The following is a 9141-nucleotide window of genomic DNA, read 5'->3' on the forward strand; positions in this document are numbered from 1 at the left end:
CCCGCCCCCACTCACCCGTGCTGCTTCCTCCTCGCCCTGTATCGCTGCCCAGATCTTGGCCTCAGTCCTCAGGGCTTTTCCAACGGCCTTCAACTTGTGTCTCGACAGTTGACCTGCCCGCCGAAATTGAGCGGCGTCCATTCCCTTTCACTTTCTTGTGCGCATGCACCTGCCACTCTCTTCGCCTTGACGTTGGACCCCCTTGCCTCCGGCTCGCGTACTCACTCGGCCGAGATGCCACCTCCACACCAGACAACTCCGTCGCCAGCATCCCCGCCTCACGGGCCCTTTGTTCCTTCATCGCCATGCTCCCGGAGCTGCAGCTTCTATTCCTCGAACGTGCGTCCACACTCTCCCTTCGCCGTCTCCTTCCGCTCTCCCCCCCGCTCCTCCTCCCCCTCCTCCTCGGACCGATGTGGCTCCCCTACCCACTGACGCCCTGTCGTCCTCGCTTGGCACTTTTAGATATGGACCTCTTCCCGTGGGCCACGGAGTTCCTGCCTCTGGTGTTGCCCCACCTGCCTCAATTGCAGGAGCTCCGTCTCGATGGTATGCACCATGCTTCCGTTCACACACGCACACGCGCCCCCCCCCCCCTCCTCCCCCCTTTTCGTCCCCCTGAATATGTTGTCCCTTCTTGATCTTGCTGACCAGTCGATGAAATCCCCCCTCCCCCCCCCCCCGAACAAACACATCGTCATCTCCGCTCAGGCAACACCTGCACAGACATCGAGGTTGCCAGCATAGCCTACCAGCTCCATGGCAAGCCTCTCAGCCTCCTCTCTCTCCGAGGTAGTTCCCCTCCCATTTTGCCCCTTCCCTCCCCCCCTCCCCTTTCGCGTCTCCCCCTCTCTTTTCTCCTCTCTCCAGCCTCTCTAGTGCCGAGCCGACAGGGCACTTTCTTCTCTTTCCTCACTCTCCCCCCTCCTGCGCAGGCAATCCAATCTCCCTGAACCCCGATCTTGCTCCCTCCACTCCCCTGCTTGTCCAGTACCTGGACCTTTCAGGTACGTACTGTGGCAGACTACCAGGCTATGTCCCTCCCCCCTTCCCTCCCCGCCATTTCCGCTCGCTTCCATTGACCATGCTCCACGGTTTCTGCTTCCTCGCCCGCCCTCGGCATTCAGAGTCAGGTCCTCTCTCCATTGGCCACCTATCGAGCTACTTCTTCCCAGGCACCTTGGTCCACCTGAGGCTCGTCTGTGCGTCGCCATCCGATGGTCCTGGCCCCCCGCTTGTCTTTCCCACCCTGCGCAGGATCTCACCGTTTTTTTTCTTCCCTTGGATCAGCTTCGAGCCTTGTCGAGATGCCGCCTGGACTTCGGTCGCCTGGCTTCCCTGCGCTTCGGATCCTGGAACTGTCCCATGGTGCGCTCTCTTTTCGCGTTCCCCCTCTGCTGTCTTGCGTGCGCACATATAGGCGCAGACGCAGATACACACACGCACACGCACACGCACACGCACACACACACGCACACGCACACGCACACGCACACGCACACGCACACACACACATACTCACCTCTGGAACTATCTCCAGTGCCTTTGCCCTCGATTACCACATCCCTCACGCATCTGCTCGGTCCAAATCTCCTTGTTCTGGATTTGTCATGTTCGTGGCCGATCACTCGCTTATGCCCGCTTTTTCATGCCCGCTCCCTTGTGTTAGTATCCTGACACACACACACACACTTATCCAACAATCAGTCTGCAACCTGATCCCCGATGACCTGGCCCGATTGGCTCTCGAAAGTCGTCAACTCGGCAATCTGGCCTACCTGGACCTCTCCTGTGCGATCACCCTTTCGGTCAGCTTTCTTCCCACAGCGTGCCAGCGCCGCCTGATGCTGCCCCGTATCTGACCCTTCCCCCCTTGTTCTCAAACTACGTAACATGGCCGATGCAGCCAATCCCCTGGTCACCCTCGATGCGCTGACGACCTTCTTCCAGCTGTCCTTCACTCACCTGCGCCACTTGCTGGTGTTGTTTGTTGATGGTATGGCCCCGATGCCCATCTCCTCTTCTCTCCCTCTTCCCGCCCCTCCACCGCCATCACTCACCCGAATAACCGGTTGTCCCCCCCCCCTCCTCCCCTCTTCCTCCCCAACCAGCGCTGTCCATCCCTGCGCCGGCTGTTGTACAGGCACTCCTCTCTTCAGTCCTTCCGCCCCTGCTCTGGATTTCCTTCCAATCCGAGAGCCCCCTTTGTGCATTCCCCTCAACCGATGCGGCCGAGCCCCACATCACCTCTCTCCTTCAAACTCTCATGCTCCCGGCACACTTTGGTCGGAACCTGGCCGGCCTACTGGGCTCCGCTCTGGAAAGTCCGCTGGCCGGCCTCGCCCCATGGGCCACCCGCCTCGGGGCCTTCCTGGCCGATTTGCCCAGGCAGGCATCCGCCCTGGTGGGCTTCTCAATGGCAAACGAGCCCGGCAGGCTGCCCCACATCCGGCACCTGGAGATCTCCCATCCAGGCCAATTGCGTCCGATGGATCCCGGGGGGGCACCCATCATCCCCCCCAAGGCCCTTCCGGGCGCCGGGCAGCCGACTGTCACTTCGACAACTGCCACTTCCGACAACGGCGTCAGTGGCATCACCGATGAGGTCTGCACGGGCAGCTGCAGCCGTTCCGACGAAGCACCCCCTGTCGACCTGTATGTGCCTCGATTATTTTGTTCTTCGCTCTTCCTTTTCTGCCCCCCTTCCCCCCCCCCTGTCTTTCAATTGCTCGGGTTGCCCCTGCCCCGATCGCGCATCTCTTTCGGTTTCTTTCCCTCCCGGCGACTTACACCCCGCACACATGCGCAGGACACACAATCGCACCTCCAGCCCCCTGGCGCCGGCGCCAAGTCCAGCGCGATTCCAGCCCTGCCACCGCATGGCACAGTCGCCCTTCTCTCATCCCGGGCCGGGAGGGGGATCCCTGCGCAGCCGCAGCGTCTCGCCCTCCCCCTCGTTGTCCTTTTCTTCGTCGTCCTCCTCCTCCTCCTCCCCCAGGTCGACCCCCCCGCCGGTGGGGTCCTCCCCGGAGCCGGCGTCCGTGGAGGAGGAGGGCGATGAAGTGGGCTTCCCCTCGCCGGTGTGCATGTGGCCGGCCCTTTCGGAGACGCCCCTTCCGGCACAGGTGCCGGCCCTCTGCGCGTTGGATGCCCAAGTCCCGGCAGCCGGCTGTGCCAAGGCCCCGGCCGCCAGGTGTGGCAGGACCCCGACTGCCGGTGATGACAGGCCTCCTTCCCCGACGACGGCGGCCATGGCCACCAGCCGATCGCCCTCGATGTTTTGCCTCCCCCCCTCGTTGGAGGAGGGGCCACCGGCGGTGCCGCCCCCCCTGCCGGGCTGTCCTCCAGCGGCGATGGGCCTGGCCCCGCGGTCGGGCCACCGAAAGCTGGGCCTCTGCATTGGCATCAATGAGTACCAGCACTTCCCGCCACTTGGCTCGGCGGCCAATGACGCCTACCGCATTGGTCGGCGCTTTGAGGAGCTCGGCTGGTCCATCCGATATGTGATTGGCCTGGCCGGGTCATCGGGGCCCGGGGCCGGGGCCGGGGCCGGGGCCGCCAGCACCGGGGGGGCCGATGGTCCTCTGCCTCCTCGGCCGAATGCCGACTCGGGCTCTGCCACCCCGGCGGATGGTGGCTGGTCCGACACCACCGAGCCGATCTTCGACTATTTGCCCCCGGCGGCCGAGCTGCCGGTCGATGAGTTTGGCCGGATTCGCGGCGGCCCGGTCTCCACGCGACGCCTGCGCGCGGCGCTGTCCTGCCTGAGCCGGACCATTGCCACTTCGCCCGAGCCGTGCATTGTCTTTGTCTTCATCGCGGCGCATGGCTGCATGAACAGCAATGTCACCTATGTCCTGGGCTCGGAATGCCAATTCGACCGAGCATACCGTCTGGACCCGGCTGGCCTGATGCCGGTGGGGTTTGTGATGGGCTGCTTCCGTCACGATGCCAGCCAGTTGACCTTTGGCTTGTCGATTCTGGACATCTGCCAGACCCCGGCCCCGGTGAGCTGGCCACCGACCGAAAGGGGGCTCAGTGGTGGGCTGCTGCAGGGGCCCGGGGCCGGCCGGGCGCGCCTCATGCGAGCCTCATGGCCACCGACGGCGCCCTCGTCCGCGGGCCGGGGGGAGGCAGCCCGGCGGCACTTTGTCCGTGAGGAGGGGAGTGTGCGCTTGGCGGCCGGGGGCCGGCCCGCCTCGCCGCCCCTGCCGGCCCAATCGTCGCCGGGTCCCTTGTCTGCCGGTACTCGAGCCGAGGGGCTTCGCCTGTCGCAGAGCCTGGCGGCCTACTTCCAGCGCCGTTGGCCGGAGGCCGTGGCCCTGCCCCCGCAGAATATGGTTCTCTTTTACAGCTGCCTGCCGAAGGCCTTCTCGTACGAGCTATCCAAGCAAGAGCACAGCATCTTCACGGTGGTCCTGCTTGAATACCTGTTCCAGCGTCGACGGTGCATCTTCTTCGTTTTGCAGCAGGTTGCCCAGCGCGTATCATATCACTCCCGGCGTTTGTGTCACCGCCGCGCGCAAAAGCCATGCATCGTACACGCATGCTCCAACTCCTTCGAGCTGTTCCCCTAGATCAAGCGCGTGCGAGGGAGGGCCAGGCACAGGCAGCGAGGGCGAAAGGGCGAAAGAAGGCCCGACGAAGAGATCAGCCACGCGCCAGGCCCCCTGGGGGGGCGGCTGAAGCAACCCCTGCTTCATCTGTGTGTGTCTCTTTCCTCCTCTCCCTTTCGCTCTTTCGCCCTCGCTGCCTCCCTCCCTCTCTCCCTCCCTTTTCCTTGCTCCCCCTTGTGTTTCCTTCTGTTGTGTCCTTGTCCCTTCGCCTCTTCCCTTGCCACCCTCCCCACACATGTGTATAGACAATCCTTTCTTCCCGCTGGCGCGTTTCTTTTCATGGTGTGATGGTGCGCAGCGTCCACAAGCACGGGGGAGGGGAGGGAGCGCAAGCAGCCAGAGCAATGGTGTTGTTGTATGTATACAGGTGTATTTAGAAGAGAGGGGGAGGGAGAGAGAAAAAAAGGCAGGTGCAGCAGAGCACTTGCAGGCCTTAGATCATCGCAACATATGCATGCGTGTGTGTACGTGTGTGTGTGTGTGTGCGCGAGCGTGGGTGGGTGCATTTGCGTGTGCGCGTGCTTGCTCCAGCAGAGGCGCGAAGGTCGCACACGGCCGCGCGCGGCGCGGACTCAGCGAGGGAGAGTATGGTAGAAGTCCAGTGCTGGCGCATGGCCGACGCACGCACACGCACGCGCACACCGGGATGGCGCGGCGGGGAGAGGCAGCAAAGCCGGAGGGCGGAGGGACTGTCTAGGTGTGTGTCCCCCCTGCGCGCTCCTCTTTCCGGACAGGTGGCGGACAGCAGCCCGACACGGCCGGGCCCGAGCCCTTACTTGTTCGCGCGCCAGGTCTGGCGCTGGCCCTGCTGCGCCTCGTGGTCGCGCAGGATCGTGTCAATCATGTCCGGGGTGAGGGTGAGCTGGCCATCGGCCGCGCTCTGGGCCAGGACCTTGGCCTGGATGGAAATGCACAGCTTCGACAAGGACCGGCCGGAGAAGCCCTCCGTCTCGCGGGCAATGCGCTCCAGGTGCTCCTTGGTGATGGCGCTGTGATCGATGCGCTGGCCCTTCGGCGAGACATAGTCCGCGATGTACTTGTGGAAGTACTGGTTGACCAGCTTCACGCGGGAGTCCAGCTCCGGCAGCAGGAAGGGCACCATCTCGTCCATGCGGTCGTGCACCGCGCTATCCAGGTGGTCCGGCTGGTTGGAGGCCAGCACAACCATGTGCTTGTCCGACGCCTCACCGGTCAGGTAGAGGAAGGAGTTCAGACTGGCGCGCAGCTCCTCGGAGATATGGGACTTGTCGCGCTTCTTCAGGAAGGCTGGGCATGACAGCATGGCAGGGGGGGGGGGGGGGGGGGGGGGGGGGGGGGGGGGGGGGGGGGGGGGGGGGGGGGGGGGGGGGGGGGGGGGGGGGGGGGGGGTCAGTCCATCATGCGCGGATCCCCGCCTTGCGGAGGGCGAAGAAGCCGGCTGGGGCAGGCGCGGCCGAGCGACCGGGCGACCGAGCAGCAAGAGCATCGTGGCGCACCCTCAGCCTCGTCAATGAAAATGAGAGTCCCATTGCGCGAGGTCTTGGCCCAGTTGAAGAGGTTGTGGAGCTCCGTCACACCGGACGTCCCGAGAGGGACAATATCACCGCCCGTGATGAGGGCATACTCGAGGCCACTCTTCTGGGCCAGGCTCTTGGCGAACATGGTCTTACCGGTACCCGGGGGGCCATAGAGCAGGAGGTTACGCAGGGGGGCATTGTTGCGCTTGGCATTCATGGTCGACACGACGATGGACTCGAGGCGGGCCTGCTCCGACTGGTTGAGGACCATGTCACGCAGAACGGCCGAGGACTCCGGGCGCTTGGAAATCAACTTCCGCGCGAAGACCAGCGGCTTCTTCAGGGCATTGGTGCGAGAGGTCTCGCGCACCAGCACCGGCGCATTGATGCGCAGCATGACATACTCGCGCAGGACCTTGGCACCGAAGTAGGAGGCAAAGCCACCGGCAAACAGGAGCGACGTGGTGACAACCGCCGCGCGGATGCGGTTCGGGTCCGACAGGAAGTCGCTCAGCTCATCGGAAATGAGGGCAATCCGCTCGCGCGTCAGCAGCAGCGCCGTCTTGCGTTCCTCCTCGTGGCGCAGTCGCGCATGGGCGGCGCGGATGTCATGGTTCACGCGCTCCTGCTCGATGCGCCCCTGGGTCTCGTGCTGGATTTTGGACATCTCGGTCTCGCGGCGCATTTGCTGCTCCATCTGGGCCGTTTCGCGGCGGGCCTGCTCCTGGCGCTCGATCGAAGCCTCCTGCATTTGGAGGGTCTCCTGCTGGAGCTGCTTGCGGGCGGCGATCTCGCGCTCCTGGCGCTCGTGCGCCGCGCGGTCCTTCGTCTGCTGCCGGTGGTTGATGTGGGAGGTTTCCATCTCGATGGTCTTGCGCCGCTCCTCGTGCTCGATCTGAATGCGACGAGCCTCCAGGTCCCGCAGGCTTGCCATGGCATCGGCGCGCTCGGCCTCAAACTGAGCCCGGCGACTGCGCTCGCGCTCCAGCGACAGGGTGATGGCATCGCGCCCGTGGGGGCTATTGTCGAGTTCCCTGTGTGTGTGAGGGGGGAGAAGGGGGGGGGGGAGGGAGGGAGGGGCAGCATGGCCGGAGGGACAAGAGTTGGGGCAGCGAGGAGGGGAATGGGGGGCGGGCAGATCAAGGTCAAGGGAGGTTAGGCAAGATGTTCTACAGCCACCGAGGGCGCATGTGGTCATTGTGGATGGGCATGCATGCATATGTGTGTGTGTGTGTATGTATGCATGTCGATGGGTGTGCGAAACAGCCATACACCCGAGAGCGAGACGGGGGGAGGGGGTGTGTGTGGGGGGGGGGGGGAGAACGCACTTGGCAGCCTCGGCGGCACGCACGAAGGCCTGCGAATCGAACAGCTGGGTGGGGCTAATGTTGGTATTGGTGCTGGAGTTGGTCGCGGTCTCGGCCGGAGCGGCAGCCGGGGCGGCAGCCGGAGCGCTGCTGGCGTTGTTGCCGGAGGGCTTGGAGCCGCCGCCACCGAAAGCAGAAAACATGGTTGCTGAGAGGGGGGAAAGGGATCACCCGACTGGGGTGGTAGGCAGGAGGCACAGCACAGGAGTGAGACGATGAAGGGTCAAGGGAAGGGGGGGGAAGAAAGGGGAAGGAGCGGGAGGCAAACAAACCTTGGCTAGAGTCAGAGAGGGGAGGAGAAAAAGAGGCAGAGGGGTAGGGGGGTGGAGGGGGAGAGGGGGTGTGTCCGCTTCGCGCCGGACAGCGCCCATCCCCGGGGCTGCTCCCTTTTTCCCCGGTGCCCGGGCGCGAGAGCCGCGCCAGGGGGGGCGAGTCATTCTGAGGGGGAGCAGGGGGGGGGGAGGGGGGGGGGGGTGGACGCGGCACCCTGAAAGGCGCGTGGGCACGCACACACACACGCACACACGCACACGCACCGGGCGCACCCGGCCGCCCGGCGCGACTGCCAGCTCTCTGCCGCCAGCTAGAAGACTGTGCTGGAAGTATTCCCCCAGTCACCGGCGCGGCTGGGGGCGCAAGCCGGGCCTTCTCCGACCGGGGGGAGGGGCTCCCTCGCCCCGCCCTCCCTCTGGACCCGGAGGGCCCCGCTGGCTCGGCCCGCCCAACGTGGGCCCACTGACAGCCAAATGGCGGAAGCTGAGCTGGAGAGGGGGGGCGGGGCAGGGCGGGCGGGCAGCGGCCTGTACACGCACGCATGGGTCCCTGCCCGGGCCCGGTCGTGCATTGTCAGTAACCTCGGGCGAAAATGGGCGGGCCCGAAAAACGTGTGCGGCCGCAAGGTATATTGTGCCCCGCGCGTGATCCTCCACCGGGAGGATCACGCTGGGTGTCTGGCAGGGTTCGCCCGCCCCCTGCTTGAGGCCGGCGGGCGCCGGTGATATCACCGCCGCAGGCCGGAGAGAGGTGATGGGCTGCCTTGCATCTGTCCGTTGTGGCAGCGAGGGGCCGCGGAAAGCGGAATGTGATCGCCCCGATCGGGCGGCGGGGGGGGGGGGATGCCGGACCGGGAGGGACCGGCCTCGCCCGCCCCCTGCCCCCTTGGACGGTGAAGGGAGAAAGAGCAAGCGAGAGAGATAGAGCCTGGCCAGGGGGCGCGGGGGCTGCCAGGGCTGGAGGACAAGACGCACACTGGGAGGCAGGCTGTTTTGGCGATCAAAACACCTGAGCCCAGCCGGGCGCCTGTCCCTGTTGCTTGCTTGGGTCTTTGGTTTCCGCCCAGCTGTTTCTCGCGGCCCTCGTTCTTTCGCCCTCGCCGCGGTCGGCGGTTCCCCAGGGGGTGGAGGCCGGCCCGGGCAGCAAGGAGGGCGGTGCGGTTGGTCCACCGGCCCGCTGTCCCCCCTTAATTACTCTCCCCGAGGGCGGGGGAGAGAGGGAGAGGGAGAAACGGAGGGGCGTCTGTTTGTGCCTTCCCGGGCCCGGCATACCAACCGATCGCCCGATCGGAGCTGGTGGGAGAGGGGGTGTCGATTGCGTGTCTCGATCTTGTGTCCTTGCTCGAGTAAACACAAGGACGGTGCCCCCGCGTCACCGGGGGGGGGGGGG

General features: G+C 65.3%; 2 protein-coding genes across 2 annotated transcripts in view; one reads left to right on the forward strand and one right to left on the reverse strand.

Moving 5' to 3' along the window:
* The window catches only part of H696_02311 (hypothetical protein), a gene marked incomplete at its 5' end in the record, with an annotated part of 5457 nt that extends 581 nt beyond the window's left edge, over positions 1–4876 (forward strand). Inside the window, 12 exons of the mRNA XM_009496207.1 lie at positions 53–157; positions 253–339; positions 466–549; positions 712–792; positions 936–1007; positions 1128–1202; positions 1291–1368; positions 1541–1612; positions 1708–1791; positions 1907–1996; positions 2112–2655; positions 2999–4876. Of these exons, the coding sequence (XP_009494482.1) occupies positions 53–157; positions 253–339; positions 466–549; positions 712–792; positions 936–1007; positions 1128–1202; positions 1291–1368; positions 1541–1612; positions 1708–1791; positions 1907–1996; positions 2112–2655; positions 2999–4577 (2951 nt within the window). The 3' untranslated portion in view covers positions 4578–4876. The remainder of the gene's footprint in view (positions 1–52; positions 158–252; positions 340–465; positions 550–711; positions 793–935; positions 1008–1127; positions 1203–1290; positions 1369–1540; positions 1613–1707; positions 1792–1906; positions 1997–2111; positions 2656–2998) is intronic.
* A 245-nt stretch (positions 4877–5121) lies between these two features.
* Positions 5122–7788, reverse strand: H696_02312 (hypothetical protein). Its single transcript, XM_009496208.1, has 4 exons — positions 7752–7788; positions 7441–7654; positions 6092–7146; positions 5122–5882 (listed from the first exon to the last, which is right to left on the reverse strand). Exons 2-4 carry the CDS (start codon positions 7620–7622, stop codon positions 5389–5391), a joined length of 1731 nt encoding a protein of 576 aa, XP_009494483.1. The 5' UTR covers positions 7623–7654; positions 7752–7788; the 3' UTR covers positions 5122–5388.
* Positions 7789–9141: the final 1353 nt, after the last annotated feature.

This window comes from Fonticula alba (genome assembly GCF_000388065.1).
Source record: "Fonticula alba strain ATCC 38817 unplaced genomic scaffold supercont2.3, whole genome shotgun sequence".
NCBI classification, from domain to species: domain Eukaryota; order Rotosphaerida; family Fonticulaceae; genus Fonticula; species Fonticula alba.